The sequence below is a fragment of the Mauremys mutica genome, chromosome 8 (genome assembly GCF_020497125.1).
Source record: "Mauremys mutica isolate MM-2020 ecotype Southern chromosome 8, ASM2049712v1, whole genome shotgun sequence".
Taxonomy (NCBI): Eukaryota; Metazoa; Chordata; order Testudines; family Geoemydidae; genus Mauremys; species Mauremys mutica.
The window spans coordinates 75,325,541-75,345,003 of NC_059079.1; the positions used below are offsets into that span (position 1 = coordinate 75,325,541).

The window sequence follows — 19,463 nt, forward strand, 5'->3', positions numbered from 1 at the left end:
CATGGCACTTTACCTAGGGCCTTATTCTGCCACTGTTGCTTCTAATCAGTAGCACTTTGCTGAAGGTAGTAAGTCCCTTTGGGGTGCTCAGATGCCACACTGATGGACACAATTTAAGACCATAGGCTCTGATCCAGCAAAGCATTGAAGCACATGCTCAGTTTAACGTATGTGGGTAGTTCCATTAAATTCAGTGGGACAATGAATGTGATTATATTGATTTGGGGCATTTGAAAAAAAAATGAAAGTGGGAGGAAATCAGATCCATGATAAGTAAAGACACAGGACGGGATTCTTTCCTGTGCCAGCGCTCCAGCATTTTCTAACTTTTGAGTGCTCAGCTTTGCAACCTTTGCATTGTATTAACATTTTTTTTGTATGTGATAATTTATATGTTGTCCCATGTATAATGGGCCAATTCTTGTTGGCTCCTGGAGACAGGTTATAATGGGTCTCTTGTCAGCTGCACATGTGCCAAGCACAGACAGAGAAGTCGGGAGCTAAGTAGATAGACAGGCATGAATACAGACAGAAACAGAATCTTTAAAAAAGCAGCAATAGTGCCTTTTCAGGCTGCGGCCCCACACAAAACCTTGCAAAATCTATTTATGCTGTGAATAGGAATAATCCATGCAAGAACTGTGGTTGACCACTGCCAGATCAGGGACCACATTGGTATAAATATTCATAGAATCATAGAATATTAAGGTTGGAAGAGACCTCAGGAGGTCATCTAGTCCAACCCCATGCTCAAAGCAGGACCCACACCAACTAAATCATCCCAGCCAAGGCTTTGTCAAGCCGGGCCTTAAAAACCTCTAAGGATGGAGATTCCATCACTTCCCTAGGTAACCCATTCCAGTACTTCACCACCCTCCTAGTGAAATAGTGTTTCCTAATATCCAACCTGGACCTCTCCCATTGCAACTTGAGACCATTGCATCTTGTTCTGTCATCTACCACCACTGAGAACAGCCTAGCTCCATCCTCTTTGGAATCCCCCTTCAGGTAGTTGAAGGCTGCTATCAAATCCCCCCTCACTCTTTTCTTCTGCAGACTAAATAACCCCAGTTCCCTCAGCCTCTCCTTGTATGTCATGTGCCCCAGCCCCCTAATAATTTTCATTGCCCTCCACTGGACTCTCTCCAATTTGTCCACATCCCTTCTGTAGTGAGGGGACCAAAACTAGATGCAATACTCCAGGTGTGGCCTCACCAGTGCCTAATAGAGGGGAATAATCACTTCCCTCAATCTGCTGGCAATGCTCCTACTAATACAGCCCAATATGCTGTTGGTCTTCTTGGCAACAAGGGCACACTGCTGACTCATATCCAGCTTCTTGTCCACTGTAATCCCCAGGTCCTTTTCTGCAGAAGAAGCTTTGCAAAGCTAAGCTTTGCTTAGTCTACAGACTAAGCACCATATCTCCAAGACCCTCAACGTTCATCAATGCCCTTTCATAGTTCCCATGTAGCAGCCTCTCCTTGATATATTGAAGAGCCCAGAACAGAGCCACAGAAAAGCCACTATTTTTTAACCTTCTGGGCAGCTGCTGTTCTTCTCAGCTCTTTAAACTGGACATAGATACATGCGATCATGTGCTTGTTACATGATTTGATATATAAACTCATAGACATTAAGGTCAGAAGGGACCACCATGACCAGGGGTTCTCAACCTTTTTCTTTCTGAGGCCCATCCCAACATGGTATAAAAACTCCACAGCCCACCTGTGCCACAATTGTTTTTCTGCATATAAAAACCAGGGTGGTGTTAAGGGGTAGCAAGCAGGGCAATTGCCCGGGACCCCACACCACAGGCGGCATGTAGAGCTAAGTTGCTCAGGCTTCTGCTTCAACCCCAGGTGGCAGGGCTCAGGGCCCTGGACTTCAGCCCTATGCGGTGGGGCTTCGTCTTTCTGCCGTGGGTCCCAGCAAGTGTAGTCCTGGGCCAGCCTGGCAGACCCCCTGAAACCTGCTCGTGGCCCCCCAAGGGGCCCCGATCCCTGGTTGAGAACCACTGATCATGATAATCTAGTCTGAGCTCCTGCATGTCACAGACCACAGAACCTTGCCCACCCACTCCTGTGATAGACCTCTAACCTCAGGCTGAGTTACTGAAGTTCTCAAATTAAGTTACCATCCACCATCTTCACTAGTTTAAACCTGCAAGTGACCCATGCCCCAGGCTGCAGAGGAAGGCAACCCCCCTCAGTCAATCAATGAGCAGTTGCCTGATATTTGGGACTCTCTTTATTACAGTATATTTCTAAAAACGTTTCTGCCACTGACCATGTGATACGGAGGGAAACAGAGACGACGTTTTCAGGAAGTCATTCCTGCTCCCCATCTCACCATTGCTCCACAGCTAGTCCAACTTCAAGCCAGAGGTGAGTGTGCCATTCTCCCCCCTCACATACACACACACATCCATCCTGTCCCTGCAAGAATATCTCAAGAGTGTAGCAAGAAAAACATTTCTTAAGTCAGAGCAAATACTAAATGTTTTTCCTTTCACCTGCTTGTTCACTGTTCATGAGTGTTTGCAATATTCTGTCACTTTGAGTGACACAGAGAAAATAGATACATGAGAGAAAAACACTGAAGATTATTCTACATGTAGTTTGATTTTGTGATAGTTTTGGAGAAAATTCTTTTTAGCTGTGGGGTTTGGAACATATATAACTAAAATTTTCAAAAGTACCTAAGGAAAAATTTTTCAGATGCTCCTAAGTTCCATTTACAAAAAGGATATAGGGCCAGCTTTTTAAAGGTATTTAGGTGCCTAAAGATGCAAAATGGGCTTTTCAAAAGTGCACATTAGGTGCTCTCCAATCTGCATCATTATGCACCTAAATACCTGTAAAAGTCTGGCCATTAGGTGAATAGTCACTTTTGAAGATGGGACATAGGCTCCTAAGATACTTAGTCACTTCTGAAAACCTTACCCTTTATCTCATTTGCATACTGCTATCCTCATTCCTAAAATACTTTAGGAAGTACTAGAGCTGCAAAATTTGGATTCAGTTCCAAGTTTTGACGAACCCAAATTTCAGAGGTATTCAGGGGGCATTTACAAAATACAGATCTGGATCCAGATTCAGATCTGAGGAGCCCTGCAATGTCAAGAGTGTTTGGATTCTGGGGTTTCATTTGGGGCTCTCATGGTTTCCATTTTTAAATGTCAGGATTCTAACTTATGATCTCAAAACTATGAACTATGGCCTTCTGGTGACCTTGTCATGGCAAATATGTCCTTTCTCCACTAGCCGCAAATGTGCTTTGTATGTCTGCACATGGATAGTTGCTCCTGAAGCTGACTGCTGTAAAGCATTTAGAGCTAAACTTTGCACAGGGAAAATCTACACAAACAGGAAGTTGTACACAGAACAGTTAAATGTATCTGCACATACATTAATCCTGAAGCACACACAGATGTGTATTTTTCACAGGCAGTTGCCTGCATATTTTATATATACTAATGCATATTTTACTAGTGTTTAGAAATATTCTCCTATACATACCCGTGATGTATAAGAAGAGAGGGCTATACATTTTTTAAACATTTAGGTCTAGACTTTCAAAATTGGGGTCCGATTTAGCAGGTGCAATTTTGCATCAACAAAAAACTTGTTCCTGCAACTTGTTGCAGGCAAAAAAATGTTGGTGCAGATGCTTATGTTTGCACTTTGCACCTATGTAGGTCATTCTGAGGCTGGCTTGAAAATCTGAGTCTCAGTATCTTGTGCAATGTTAGGTCATCAGTGAAATAGCAATAGTTTTTGTTAATAGGACAAGGTCAAGGTGGAAGAAACAGCGCATCCATGTAGCTGAGCCTTTCACCTTTTTGAAGGGCATTTCCAATTCTAAATTAATGTTTTCCATTTTTATAGTGTCCAGGAAAACCCTGGGTTGCATCTTCAAATGCCCTGGAGAAGGGCTAAGAGTAGATGAACCCTTTCTCTTTGTGGGTGCTCTGTTTCTTCTCCTTTGATGGTTCCAGTGAATACTGTGCTTATTCCAGTAACTGAAGTCGGTTCTTTGAAGGTGCACTCAACATTAAAACACGATAATAAAATGACACTGTGAGGTCCATATTTATGTCCCATCGGTGAATTGCACCAGACAAGATATGTTCATCTGCAAGGCAAAAGATGTCAGGTCTGATTCTGATCTCACTTACAGCAATTGTCCACCAGCGTTACTTTAGTGTTTGGTAGGTGTTAATGAATCCTTTGCATTCCAAGTGTTCGGAGAAAAAGGACCAGAAGGCAAAATGTTGTCGTCTTTAGAAGACATTCTCTTACATAAGTTACACTAGCAGTGTGGCTATTCTGTTATTCAGTCCTCAAAACTTGGTGATTTAGACCTAATATTTTTCAGGTATTGTGCATTCATGAGTTGCACACACAAATTGCACAATAGACACATGCAATCCTGAGTTGTGTGTGCAAAAGTATATGTGCATGCACAACCCCAATTTACATGGTCTCATTAAGTGTTTTTCATTCACTTCACAATAGTTAGGCCTTCTGACGGGCAGGTACCTATTGGGTTTACAAAGTGCCTAATTCCCATCAAAAGTCAGCGGGAGTTAGGTGCCTAACTCACTTAGGCATTTGTAAATCTCTCAAGGCACCAAAATACTATCATGAATTGGTGCTCGATATCTAAAACGCTGTCTTTCTGAATAAACTGCACTGAGCAAATGTTTTTGAAGACACACCCAGAGCAGTTCAGTTGAATGTGAAGCTGCCATTTCACTTCTCCTCTTTCCTAACCAGAACACCATTTGAAGTTGTAAATGCAGTTGATGGTTTCAGCTGAGAGTAGGCCTGGGTTTAACCATAATTAACAAGTTCTTTGGAGCAGGACTGTTTTCCTGCTCTGGAATCCCTGTGTACCCCACCTAATTCTCTGCTGGCAAACTTCATTAACTCCAATTGCCTGATCTGCACATGCCATAAGGCAGTCAGGCATCTGTTTGTCCTCCCCTGTCCCACAAGCAGTTGCACCCAAATTCTCTGTGGACAAAACAAGTGAAGGCCAGGTTTTGAAAACTGGCCCCCCAGTTAAACACATTGCTTTTAGAAAGAGATGCAAAGTGGATACAGAGTGTGGATTTCTAACCTTCCTTCAGAATGGCTCCGAGCCACAGACTGCCTGAAGGAACAGGTGTGGTGTAGCAGGGCATGGCAGAAGTTTTCCCTGACTATTGTTGATCTGTGGTTTGCTCCGCAGGCAGGAAAGCCACACATGGAGCTTGGACCGCACGGAGAGCCTGACTTCTGATTCGCAGTCTGGTATGATGCTCTCTTCAGTGGGAACCAGTAAATGCAACAGCCCTGCCTGCGTCGAGGCCCGCACCCGGCGAGGAGCTGCGTATTGCATTGAGGACTCGAGAAGACCCACGATGCAATACAGGGATTCTGTGGATTCGCTGCGAGACTCGCCACACAGCGAGAGGTCAGCCCTCACTGCTTTGTGCCATCAGCTCTGCGGCTGATGACTCTGTTATCGGTTACTAGGGTTCGCTGGTGGAACTGCAGAACAGTAGAGAGGGGCATCCAGACCAGATCCATATTGGACATAAGATACTTCACCAGAACAGTGCGCCACTTGGGCTGGTGTCCTGTCTTTGAGAATGGCCCATAGCAAAAGCTTCAGACACAGATGCAAAACCTCTCGCAATTGACAATTATGCAATAGCCTGCCCCTGGTAGAAATTTCTCCCTACCACCAAGCAGTTCATGTTGCTGTATGGTATTCCCTGAAGCATCAGACCTTTTCTCTCTTATACATTTTAAGTGTAAATAAGAGCGAACGTTTGACAGCATGAGGGTGACTTCTGGGGACAGGTTGGGGCGTAGATCTTCTCTCAGTCCATGACCGAGGACTCCAAGCTTGCTGACCACCTGTGGCACTGGGAATAGAATTCCTCTCCCAAAAGAGAAGCCCCAATCCTGTGAGCGACAGAAGCTGCTCCAATAGCTTAGTACAAAGAACCTGCAGCCCTGAGCAGCTCTGACACATTCCAGCCAGTAAAGAGCAGCGCTACATGTATGCATCAGCCCCTGCTGTGCATGGCCTAGGGATGGAAAAGTAGCTGATGATCCAGGCAGGGAACTAATCTAAGTGAAGATGAAGTAGAGAGGAGGGGTTGGATTCACTGAGGATTGGGTTGTTTTTAATGGTGAGAGGGGACTGCCTGGATTTGAAAGCCTTCACCCTTGTTGTCTCACTACTAGCTGGGCTTGTTACATCGGCTCTCAGCTGGGAAAGGTGATAGATTTCAGGGATTTCCCCCAGCCCGGTCCCCAAATGCTGCTGCAGCAGTATGACGGGGCTGGCTGTGGGAGAATGCTCCCAGGATAGGCACTGCATCAGGCTGTCATGGAGACCTCTCTAGCCCTGTCTTAGGGAGCACCCTGGGGCTGGGAGCAGTGTGTCAGAGGTGGGAGGGAGAAGAGCTGTGGGGATTCTAGCCAGTGCTGCTGCCATAGGCAGCCAGGGAGGTCCTGCCTCCATTGCGCACTAGCCCTTAGATCAGCCTGGAATAAGGCAGAGCCTCCTCTCTTGGCCCACACCTGAGTGTGCTGCACCTCCAGAGAGCCCCAGTTGCACCTTGAATATGGACAACATGGTGAGGGCTTGTGGGGGTCTCATAAGGCTGGGGGAAGGATCAGGCTGTACTAAATACACCATGTCCAGCGCAGCAGATGAGACACAGACAGTGCAGGAGAGAAGGCAAAGGGAGCAGAGTACAGCAGTGCCGTATGCAAGTGCCACAAGCCTGGGGGCAAACAAGATGAACTGGACAAGCTGCATGCAGGATTGATGGCCCCACTGGTGTTGTGGAACCAATGGGAGACAGTCAGGAAAGCTGGCCTATTGACTCTGAAGGCCATGCTCTTCAGAGGAGGAGAAAGCCAGACACATGCCTGTGCTAAGGGACAGGGGAGTCACCTTCTAGTGAAATCTAGATGGCAAGAGAAGAAAACGACAGCATGGACACTCTGGGTCCTGATATGTGAGAAAGGAAATAACAGTGCCCAACAAGTCTCTGGCCCAGGTCAAAGCAGAGTAAAAGCAAAGACCAGGCCCTTAGCCAAGAGATAGTGGAGACAGGAAAGGTACTGGACCTGGTGCTTAGCATCCTGGTGGTTTGCAATACCAAGATGTCTGAGGTGGATGCAGCCAAACCAGGGGGCATCAACGGAGATTTAACATAAATTCCACTGAAGTGTGTAGTGAAACATGTTCATAAAGGCCACCAAAGGGAAGCACTGTATTAGTGCTGGTTACAATAGGTGACCACAGAAAGCAGCATGGTTAATATGGAGGAACACTCATGGGGCTAAGACTACCTGGCTGTTAAGACCGGGGAGGGTGGCTAGCTGGGGCCTCTCAGCATAGATCCCACTCACTGTGCCTCTTGTTTGGCAAGGTGGAGAATACAGTGAGAGGCACGATCACTTGCACTTGGTATTAACCAATTAAGAGTCATAGAGCTGAGCATAGGGGAGAGCCAGTGGGGAAAGGATCTCTCGGGGCTTAAGCTCCTAAGGAAGGGGAGCATGGGAAGCTGGAATCATAGGGCGTTTTACTGTGACACATCTAATAGTTGGAAACCGAGGCAGTTAGTAGGAAGAGGCCCCACAGAGTGAGGTACCAAGGGAAAGGTGGAAATAAAAAGTACAATGCTGGGTGTTGAGCAGTTCTTCCCACCACGCAGAGCGCACAGGATCACAAACAGACTCCTGTGCTGAAGAAGTGTGTCATTTATTTGCTGCTTCACTGAGTGATCGGTCCATCAAACCAGTGCACAGCATAGGGTTAAATGCAGGCGACCCCCATATTCGGGTGCGCGCCTTAAATTCTGTTACAAAGTTATTCATTTTATATTGTATAAACACCTTTCTGCCTAGCACGAAGATTAGTTTGCCAACTCGGTTGTTACCTGATTGGATTGCTGACCCAGTTGTTTATCTGATCCGATTGCGGGCTCAGCTTTTCACCTGGCTGTTCTCTTTCCTTGCCAGACAAGCAGGCATCTTTTCACGTACATCCCACATATTCCATCCTAAAAGATACATCCTACATATTCCATCCTACACTGGGGGACCCAAGAGTAAAAAGCACAAATGCAAATGTGTGATTTCAAAGGGAAATCCAGAACAAGAAGGCAAGCCAGTGACTAAAAGAAGACCTTACAAAGGACTTGAAAATTGAACTTTGCAGGGGCAGGAAGTGAGGTGGGATCTTCTAGAAATCAAATGAGAGAGACGAGAGAGAGAATGAAATTCATAGATTTTCAGATTCCAAGACAAGCAGGGACCATGATGATGATCTAGTCTGAGCTCCTGTATAGCACAGGTCAGAGATTTCATTCCTGCTTCAAGCCCAGAAACCTGTGGTTGAAGCAGACAGATAGAACTTGATCTAGATATCCCATGTGAGGGAGAATTTACCACATTCCTTGATAAGGGAGAGAGGGTGTGTTTGGATGTATGAGAGAGAGGGAAGGAGTCAATGGAAATAAGATTTCTACAAACATATCTAGGAAAAGAGGGAAGGGAAGTGGAGGAGCTCTGTCAAGGGAGGAGGAAAACTCAATCCAGAAGAGTGCTGGGATGGTTATAGGACCAGGGCCGGCACCAGCCCAGCAAGCAGGTGCTTGGGGCGGCCAACGGAGAGGGGCGGCACGTCCAGCTCTTCAGTGGCAATTCAGCGGCGGGTCCCTCACTCCCTCTCAGAGCAAAGGACCTGCCGCTGAAGACTGAAGCGGGAGCGGTAGGGCTGCAGATCATGATCACGTTTTTTTTTTTTTTTTTTTTTTCCTGCTTGGGGCGGCAAAAACCCTGGAGCCGGCCCTGTATAGGACTGGGGAAAATCTGAGTCATTGTTCTAAGGCTTTGTCTGGATTCAGTGTGTGGGTCTCTTTCTTTCTTTCTTTCTCTCTCCTCCATCCCCTCTACTTATCCCAGATGTCTGCACCTTTACAGAGGTAACTGACCCGATTCCATTGCCTCTTTACTGAAGCTCTGATCTCTGCCTCAGAGCTCTCTCCACAATCCCCACCTGCTGTATTTCAGCACGTCTCCCTCCCTTCAGCCCCATCGCTCCTTTCACGATCTCTAGGCTGACCTCGCTGCTGCTCTCAGCCTCCTCGTCCCTTCCACACACACCCCCACCCCTGGCTTCTCTCCTTTCAGTTGATTCTATCAATCCTTTCATTTCTCACAACTCCTCTCTTGATTCCTGTGCCTCCCTCTCCTGATGCTCTGTCTGCCCTTTAATCTCCTCCCTCTGCATCTGCTGCTTCTGTGCCTGCAGCCACGCTGCTGAATGCCCTTGGGTAATGTCCTAGGCCTGCACTGAGCTCCTCCATGTCAGTTCTTTTTAGTGCTTCCAAAGTGTGGCATCTCTTCTCCTCCTCCTGCTCCCTCCGGACACCTCACCCTCCTCTGCCCGCTTCTCTGCCCAGCAGCTTGCCAGTAATTCCCAACCACCCATAAGAACTCTCCCCTGCCTCTGACCCTTCCACCTCTAACTCCACCCTTTCCTTCTTCACATCACTCTGGGCTTCCCAGGCCTGACTGTGACTCTGCCTCCAAACCCTCCACCCCATTGCTTCCCATCTCTTGTCCTCCTCCCCTGCTCTTTATCTCTATGACTCCTTTCCATCTGCCCACCTGCACCAACTGTCTCCCAGCCTGGAAATAAACTCCTTGGGATGGAATTGTCTCTCTACCTACCACCTTAGCTCCACCATCCTCCTCCACTGGCTTTCTGGGTTTTACCACCCCTCCCTACCTGCCTGGATTCTGACTTCTGCTCTCCCTCAGACCCTGAAGGCAGAGGATCTTGATCTCTCCTGCTAAGTATCATTAAGGATCTGGTGAAGGAAATGGAATGTGTGGAGAGACTCTTCCCTGATGTCCTCACGAGTTCTCATCCCACAGAGGAAACTGCAGAACCTATTAGAATTGGACAAAGGGCAAATGTGAAGCAAACCCAGTGACGGCACAGCTGGGTGTTCCATTGCAGATCCTAGCAAAGTTGAGGAGGTTCAGTATCCAAATGAAACTGCTGGGAAAAGGGAACCTAGCAACTACAGCGGGGGAAATTTTCAGATAACGTTCCTTTTTCACTGAAAAATGCAGATGCAGGTTGACCAAAATGTTTTCAAATTCACGGAATTGTTTCAGTCAAACAAAAAAAAATTCTGAAAAAATCAAAACGTTTCAACTTTCTTTGTGAATTTTACTTCGATTTGATTCACGAAAGAAGTTAAAAAAGCTAAGAAATCCCTCAGAAACCAAACAAAACCTTCCATTTGACCCAAAGCTGGATTTTTTTTTTTAACTTTTTCGGTTTGCTGATTTTTTCTCCCATTTTTCGGGCTGGCCACTGACCTGAAAAATTGGTTATTTGCCCAGCTCTGCTAGCTACTGGCTACCACAGCACAGATCATCCAGGTGATCAGAGCCCCCCCGTAGAACTATAGATGCTGTGGACCAAAGCAGCACAGCAGCTGACATTTACCTTGATTTCTCTAAAGCTGTTATTATACCCCACCCCCCAGAATGTAGAGAGGAATGCCAGCGAGGGCCAAGACTGGCAGGCAGGCTGTAGGCACTACGAGCAAACAGGGCACCCTCAGAACAGGGAAAGCATCAACAGGAGCCAGGCTCCAGGTCTGTGCTACTAAACATTCACTGTAGTCCCTGTGGAATGATCGGGGGCAGGGCGTGAGCTCTCCCTGAGTCAGGACCAGATTCTGCCTCTAGGAAGCAGGGGTGCGGTGCACAGGGGCAGCCCAGAAGCAGGGGCTCAGCGGGACTCAGCCCCTGTTTCTCCCGGGGGGCTTTTTGGGAGCATACACCAGGGCAGTGGCTCCACCAACCTACGGGAGAGTACAGTGTGCACTCTCCTCTGTGTTCAGCTAACAGGTGTGGTGATGGCCATGGAGGGGGACAGAATCATGCCCCTCCACCCTGCCCACTTGTGGGCAGCTAGCACCCACGTGGGCACTCGCAGGGAGTGAGGTGGTCCCCATTGCTAGGTGAGGAGGGCATCACCTTTCAGCCTCCCCAGCCCCATCCCAACAGGGTTTGGTCATCATCTGTGCAGCCAGCCCCAAGCTTGGAGGGCTAATGAGCAGCAGAAGAGCTCTCCAAGCAGCACGAGTGATGTGGCAGGCTGGAAGAGCCAGGCAGCTCTAAATTCGATGAGATTTAGGATAGCTAAATGCAAGGTGAGGCACCGAGGGAGATCCCATAATCAGCCCAAATAGAAACAGGAGGCTGCTGCTTAGAAAGCAGCCGTGCGGTTAGAGAGCCCTGCAGGTTAGAGCGGAGGTTATTGAAGATGAGCTCACGCTCTAATGCTCTTGCTAACAGAGCAAATGAAATCCTGAGTGCATGTCTATAAATAGAGGGATCTCTCCTAAGCCAAAGGAGGAAATAAGGGTGTTTCATACAGCCATGGTGTGAGTGTGCTAAGTATATTGTGTGCACTTTGAGACCCTGTGTTAGAGAAAAGCCATTGCAGAGCTAGAGGGAGGGCAGAGAAAGGCACTCGAGGGTTTCACAGAGGACGAGAGCCTGGGATGGTGCTGGTGGAAGGGCAGATACCAGGAACGTTGCACAAAACATATGTGTTGGTAAAGCAGGAAAGGGATTGCCCTGGCGCAGAGGGAGGGGGGGAGCCAGAGGACAGGTCTGGAACTAAGGGCCTGATCCAAAGCATCAGTTTTGATGGAGAAGGCCCCAGAGTGGATCGTGTGAGTATAAAGGGCCAGGTTGTGGCTGTGCAGGGAGCATAGCAGAGGCGCTCTGTCCTGGTGCGAGATCTCTGAGGCATTGCCTCCTAGAGCACAGGGAGTGGGCGGCTCTGCACTCTTTGAAGAAGGGTGGCATCAGCGTGTCTGGGCACTAGGTGTGCCAGAGAGGCTGATTCTTCTGGCAGCACTAGACTGGCATAGTCCAGGGTTATGGACTGTGATTGTCCCTGGGCAAGGGCACAGGTGTCAGGGAGGGCATGCTGCCCTTTCCTCTTCTCTGTGCACTCGACCAGGAGGGTGATCGGGCAGTGGATGTAACTGCTGAATGAGGCAAATACGTGAGATGAAATGCTAGACATTGGCATTGTATGTCTCTAGGGATCTTTTGCAACCCAGCCGTCTAGGGCTTTCTCATCTAAGAGCAGGAGTACAGGAAAAGCCCAGAGAAAAGAGAGAGGCTCCTGGTGGGGTCCCATCTCCTCTGTACCAATTTGTTACTCTATGAGCGGGTGTCCCTCCTCTCTGTGATGATCGGCTTATGTTCCAACCCCCCTCCTCCACTGTACCTCTTGTGAGCTCCGTGGCTTCACACTGGTGAAAGGGCTGCAGGACAGACCCAGCATGCACCTCTTTTGTGCATATCATTTAAAGGAGCTGTGTGAGCATCAAAAAGCTACAAACCTATGCACCTCAGGAGAACTTACTGTCTTTGAGTTGTGCTATAAACAAGCAAACAAACACTGCTCTGTTCTGTGTCACCCAAATATACAGTCATCCTGGGCCATTTACGTACCAGCTCTGGGTCACCCGAATGTACATTCATCCTGGGCCATTTACATACAACTCTGTGTCACCTGAATGTATAGTCATCCTGGGCCATTTACTTACCACTTTTATATTCTATCTATAAAATGGCCCCTTCTATATAGCTCAAAGGCCAAGCACAAAATCTAATATAACCCCACAAATCAGCCACTGCTTGGAGGGAGATCAAAGAATAATCCCCTCCCACCTCATCCTCTCCCAGCCAGCTCCTCAAGCCACTGTTATGAGGACCTTGCAATGCACCCAGGATGTTAACAAATGCTGGGCTTGATCCTCCAAGGTGCTGAGTACCCCACATTGCATTGCGTTGTGTTGCGTTGGTAACAGAGGCACTCTTCTCTTTGGCTCTTGAGTGGGCCAGCCCTTCAGCATGGGTTAGAAGCTGCAGTTTTGCTGGAGGTGGTATCTTTTGGAGGAGCCTTAAAAGTAACATTGTAATTGTTTCTGGTCCTAAGGTTCCCATGGCGCTTTTTGCAAGAGGAGGGTTTTGCGCTCCAGTGTTGTGGGCAAATTTCACCTTTGTTAATTAAATTTACCTATCTAAATTCTCACTGTTGCTTCAACTGGATGTTATCCTTCGCTTCCTAAACTGTCGTGCAGTGTGTCTGGCATTGCGAGATGGATGGTGCATCTTACCTCGGAGGTGGCTAGAGTTCAGTGGTGGATGTCATAACCCCTGTGTTAGCTTCACCCTAGTATAGACACTCAGAGCATCCAGTTTTCACATGCAGGTAACTCAAGCTGCTGCACAAGATGCTGGCATAAGACCATAGGGCGCACCGTACCAGATGGGACCAACAGTACAATGGGTCTATTGTCCTGTGAGCAACAGTGGACAGCACCAGGTAGTACAGAGGAAGGTGTAAACCCCCATTCTGAACAAATATGTACTCACATGCCCATTGGGCTAGTGGGTGACTTCAGGTGTCCAAATGGAGGGCTTGTATGGCCTGTAATAGGGCAACCACTTTTGGAAATAGGCCTTATAGTCTGTAAAATGACTTGGGACTTGGTTCTTCTGGGTGAAATTTAAAGCATGAGGGCGCGGGTGTGTCAGTTACTGTGTGAGGGGTGTGTGTGCATCAGTTACTGTGTGGGGGCATGGGTGTGTCAGTTACTGTGTGGGGGCATCAGTTACCATGTGAGGGCGCGAGTGTGTCAGTTACTGTGTGTGGACATGGGTGCATCAGTTACTGTGTGTGGATGTGGGTGCATCAGTTACCGTGTGAGGGTGCGGGTGTGTCAGTTACCATGTGTGGGGTGTGGGTGTGTCAGTTACTATGCAAGAGTGTGATTATGTTAGCTATTTGACCCTGGTAGTTTGGCCCTCAGGGTCAGATATTCAAATGGGAAGAATAATACCTGGAAAGCTCTCGTCAATCAGGATCCTTATGTAGTTGTTTCTGTTTTCAGGTATGTGTCTGCTCTGACAACACCAGCACGTCTGTCTCCTGTTGACTTCCATTACTCACTTGCTGCACAGGTACCTACCTTCGAGATCACCTCCCCCAATTCTGCTCACGCGGTGTCCCTTCCACCTGCGGCACCCATTAGCTTCCGAGTGGAAGAGCAGCAGCCTTTACTGCGACGCTATCAGGTGCCCTTCCAGGATATGCAGAGATATGACAGTTACTACCAAAGGAAGAGCTACTTGAATGAGAGCATGGGGAGCCTGCCTTCGAGCCCCTTCCGCATCACGGAGGATGACGAGTATGAAACGACACAAGAGTACATCCCAGCACTAGAACAACCAAAGAAAACAGCTAGCAACAACAGGCGGTGGAAAAGATCTAAACTCAACGGGCAGGTCTCACACAGAGCCCGGACGGTCAGAGACTCCTTCTCAGGAAGCAGTGCTTCATATAGTGAGTCTGATGAGGAGCTCATGGCGGAGAGCACCCCGTTCTTAAGCATTCAAAACACTGAGGCAATGAACACAGATTCGCCGCCGCTGTATCGGCCAGGAGACAGCAGGACTTACTATTCCTTCGAGAGACAAAGCGCACAGTTGGAGAGCGGGCAAAGCAGATCGACACACACGAGACCCAAACAGGACTCGGCTCCTCTTTAGAAGCCACACAAACTCACGCACCCACAAACACACCTGTATCGAAAAGGAGGAAAGATATTTTTATTTTGTATAAAAGAGGAAAAAATATAACAAATCAAATGTTTTATTTTCATTTTAGCAAAGTTGTCTTATAATAGCTAACAGCAAAGACTTTTTTATAGGGAATCTCTATTTATATGTAACATCTTGACTTACAGCTTCCGAGAGAAAAACAAACACAAACAAAACAAAATAAATAAATAATAATAAAAAAAAAGATGGGCCAATTTTTGACAACTTAAAAATAGAAAAAAAAATCGTGGTGCCTTTTTTTGCTGTATGCTAATGCCAGAGTCCATGCTGAGGATTACGTTTTAGTAGCATTCTTAAGATCATAGGTTTTAGTTCAAGACAACTTACCATGTTAAGGGCACTTTCCCATTTGAAAAAACAGCACCCTCCACTTTGTCCCATCTCTGGATGTTTATGATCTCGTTCTTTAAAACATTGTTATAACACACAAATTACATGTGTATGTATGTTCTCATGAATACCTCCTAAGGGGAATCCATCTTGCCCACTCAAATAGTTGTAGTTTTGCTTATTTCAGGGTGGGGAAATTACATACCAGAATACAGAAGTAATGGGGTTTTTTTTGCAACATAGGTAGGAAGAGGGGAAAAAAGCATACAGTAGCAACAACCCTTACAATATATTTGTTGACCGTGTTACTTGTGGGGTCCCAAGTAAATTTCACTCATTTTGGCACGGTTTTGTGAAGTTGTAGTCAAATGAATAAAACGTTTACATGGATGTGGTAAAATATTATGTATTTATATATGGTTGAATCCACTTTATTGGTGCAGACCCTGATGGGAAGGGAAACAGCCCATTGCAGCAGTTACAGACAAGCACTCTCGCCTGGTCAATTGTTTTAAAAGATGGCATTACAGTATTACAAGAAACAATGTGAAGCTTAGACAGGGTTACATATTGGCCATGATAGTACGGAAGAGTAGAGCAAAGGACATGGAGAAGTTAGTGACAGCACGACCACCAGTATAGCCCTGCTAGTTGCTGTGAATCAGCTACAGATAGTGTTGAGTGTGCTCCATATGCAATTAATCCCTGTTTAAAGTCACTGCAATGCATCCCCAGGACCCTGCCCCTGGCCAATGAAACAGGCGGGCAATGTAGCAGGAAAGCCAGTCAGTGGATTCTTCTGTATCCATGTGCCGTATATTGTAAAGAAAGTTGTTATTGTAATGTGCCAGTGTTAACATAATAACTTGCTATCAAAGATGGACATCATGTTTGGGGCAGCCCTGGCCCCTGGCTCAAAGAGACAGTGCTGTGTGTCCAAGCAACGGAACATTCACATGTGAAAGTGCCCCTCCTTTCAGTTCACTGCAGCAACCCTGTTTACATTGTAGCCTGACATTTCTTTTTATATTTTCACTTCTGCATGTCCTTTGCATTTCAGATACTGTAGATTGGATGCATGGTGAAGCTGTGACTGAGAAGATAATACAACAATTGACAGTTTATTTCATTTAACTTTTAGCAATAAAGTAACTAAACCCTCTATTCCTCACCCACAATGGGGTCAGATGGAAACTCTGCTAATTAGTCATAAGATGATTGTAAACATTTGCTCTGGATTGTCTGAATGTCTGAACTCTTGACTGTTTAACACTTGAACATTTTTATATTATAAATAAAATAAGAAATAATTAACATGTTTCCAGCATTAATCTTAATCAGTGATCAGATTGGTGGTGGGAAAAGTGGTGTTACACAATCCCAAACTCCACCCACAGTCTGAAGCTTCATCCACAGTCCTAAACTCCACTTACATCCCAGAGTAGCTGGATGTTGGAGCTAAAATTCTCAGTATCAAACTAGCTGAAAGAGACATTTCAACTTCCACCATTATGCTTCAGAGTTAACACCTCATTGAGGTGAATGGAAGGGGACGGTCAGTCCACGCTTTTCTCAGAGCTATTGTTGCATTCTGTGTTTGCAGACCGAGTGAGACAGCACTGCATCAAGGCACATTTGGAAGGTTTCCTTTGCAACCGTAAGGCTTAGAAACATGACTCCAATTTTTCAAATGTGGGCAGTAATATTTGGCAGGCTTCCATTTTTGTGTGGCCAAACTGACCACACAACTGTTGGGGCAGGAGTCTCAGAGTGGCTGAGAGATGGAGCTGCAGGTGCACTACTGGAAATCAGGCCCAGGGCATCTTAGGATGGACACATTAAAAAAGGAGGAATGCAAAATCAGAGGCCACTTTTGAAAATGTTGGCCTTTCATTTCAAAATTTTTTTTTTTAAATAAAGACAGCTGACATTCTGCCACTGCTGAAGGGGCCGATGGGAAGGTGTCAGTATGAAAAGTCAACTCCCAGACTTGTTTGCAGGCTGACAAGCAGCCTATGGCCATTGTTTATGGGAAGCTACACAGTGGTCTTAACACCTCGCAGCGCTTTGTAACAGACCATAATCCAGGTGGATTTTTCTCCTTCTAAACCCCGGATTGTGTTTACAACTGATTAGCTTCAGGCACGAGGTGTTGATGAAAATGATTGCCACAGGGTTGAAATACAGCTCTGGAATCTTGGCTACACCGGCTTTGTCTCAGCCCCATTGTCACAGCGCTGTAGGGACAATGAAATGGGTGCACGCCAGGGGGAGAGAGCATGAGGCCCAAACAGCCTGCGGCTAGCCTTGGTGCATGTGGGGGTGGGGGTGGGGGGGGGGAGGGAGCATAGAAGGAGCTTGTGTATCCCATGCAAATGCCTGGCAGAGTCCAGCACTCGGGGCCCAGAGATGGGTGCTGGCAGAGCCATGCATTAGCCTGTGGTGAGGGAACTACCATCCAGCCCCACACAAGCCCATGGCTGGTTCAGCGTGCACCCCTCCCACACACTGGACAGCACGGGTAATGATTGTGTCTCACTGCAGCACTGGCCCTCCCGGAGCTCTGCCTCTGCCCCGCAGGCAAGGCTGGATGTCAAAGGCACAGCCAGCACCAGAGAATGAAGGCAAAAGCGCCCCCTGGTGGCCGTGACTGAGGCACAGCATCTCAAAGATATGCAGGGGCCTGACAGTTTGAGGTTCTGGACCTGAGTGACTCTCAAAGAAGGAGTGCAAACAGGGTCAGGATTGCCCCCTCCCCAGCAGTCCATTTCACCATCAGCCTCCGAAAGCCTTTGGACCAGATTCTGCCCCCCCCGCCCCCGTAAACCTCGCCAAGGCCCCTATTCCTTGAACTCAAGGGCCTGCCTGGGGTGTAACCAGGGAGTGTGTCTACATTTGCCCTGTATGTACATGCTCTAGCTTTGCTCGAGTGAGCGCGCTAAACCTAGCAGTGTAGCCTCGGGGACAGGCGGAGTTGAGGGGGAGGAGAGCAGACAGCTAAGTACGAGCCCATCCGAGACACTCAGTACAAACTTGGGGCATAGCTGCTCATCACCTGCACCGCTGAGGCTACCTTGCTAGCAAGCGAAGGTAGAGCAAGAACATCCGCCTGAGCTGAAAAGATTGGCTGTGTAGATGTATCCTGAGCAGAACAGGGACAGTCACTGCCTCCTACAGGTTTGTTAAAGAGCATGTAGAGTATTAGTTACATAGGGCTGGGGACTGAGCGTTTCTGGGTCTAGGCCTGGCTCTGCCACAGATTTGCTGTGTGACTTAGGGAGATAAATCAGTTAATGTTTCTGCACTGTGATTTCGTATGAGGTCGAAGAGGGCTGTGGGCAGTTTCAGCAGCCATGGCTGCAGTGTGCTCTGAAACTCTCCTGTGGAAGCAGCTGTAGCAGGGCAACTGCTACTGACATGCTGGATGCTAGGCTCAAAGCGCCCAGAGACACAGTGACTGGGGGGGTCCCTGGTATCTGTCCCTCCCAGTGGCAGTTTTGCCTCAGAAAAGTGACTGACAATCAGAGACATAGTCATCAACCTTCATGATTAGTGAAAATTGATTAGGCGGCTGGGTCACATGACTTATGAGGAGAGGCTGAGGGAACTGGGCTTGTTTAGTCTGCAGACGAAAAGAGTGAGGGGGGATTTGATAGCTGCTTTCAACTACCTGAAAGGGGGTTCCAAAGAGGATGGAATGAGGCTGTTCTCAGTGGTGGCAGATGAGAGACCAAGAAGCAAGTTGCAGTGGGGAAGGTCTAGGTTGGGTATTAGAAAATACTATTTCACTAAGAGGGTGGTGAAGCACTGGAATGGGTTACCTAGGGAGGTGGTGGAATGTCCTTCTTTAGAGGTTTTTTAAGGCCCGGCTTGACAAAGCCCTGGCTGGGATGATTTAGTTGGTGTTGGTCGTGCTTTGAGCAGGGGGTTGGACTAGATGATCTCCTGAGGTCTCTTCCAACCCTGATATTCTATGATGCTATGATTTTAAGCCCTTGCACTGGGCACAGCTGTTAATGGCACAGGCAGGTTCTTCTGGGGTGGTGGGGGAGGGGTTCTCTTGGGGCAGTGGCTCTGGGGTCCCACATTCCTTACAGCCCATTGTATTGTCACATAGGGCAGCAGCTGCTACAGTTCAACAAGCCTCTTAGCAGACACAGTAAAGGCCCGAGGGGCATGCAAGGGGAAGGACATAGGACCCTCATGTGGGCCAGCCACGATTGCTAGCCCTGTGCTGAATGAGCAGGCTGCTGCCTGTCAGGCTCCCTGTGCATAACCACCCCAAAGGCCAGTGTTAGGGCCATAGGCCCACCCCCCCTTCCACCTGCCCAGACACAGGGGTTGGGGGGCTACATGCTGCATCTTTTTAAGAGGAAGAAC

The 19,463-nt window shown here is 47.6% G+C and overlaps 1 protein-coding gene across 1 annotated transcript in view; it reads left to right on the forward strand.

Moving 5' to 3' along the window:
* The window catches only part of NRG2 (neuregulin 2), a 184,157-nt gene extending 167,801 nt beyond the window's left edge, over positions 1–16,356 (forward strand). Inside the window, exons 9-11 of the mRNA XM_045028853.1 lie at positions 2,260–2,387; positions 5,239–5,463; positions 14,024–16,356. Of these exons, the coding sequence (XP_044884788.1) occupies positions 2,260–2,387; positions 5,239–5,463; positions 14,024–14,681 (1,011 nt within the window). The 3' untranslated portion in view covers positions 14,682–16,356. The remainder of the gene's footprint in view (positions 1–2,259; positions 2,388–5,238; positions 5,464–14,023) is intronic.
* Positions 16,357–19,463: the final 3,107 nt, after the last annotated feature.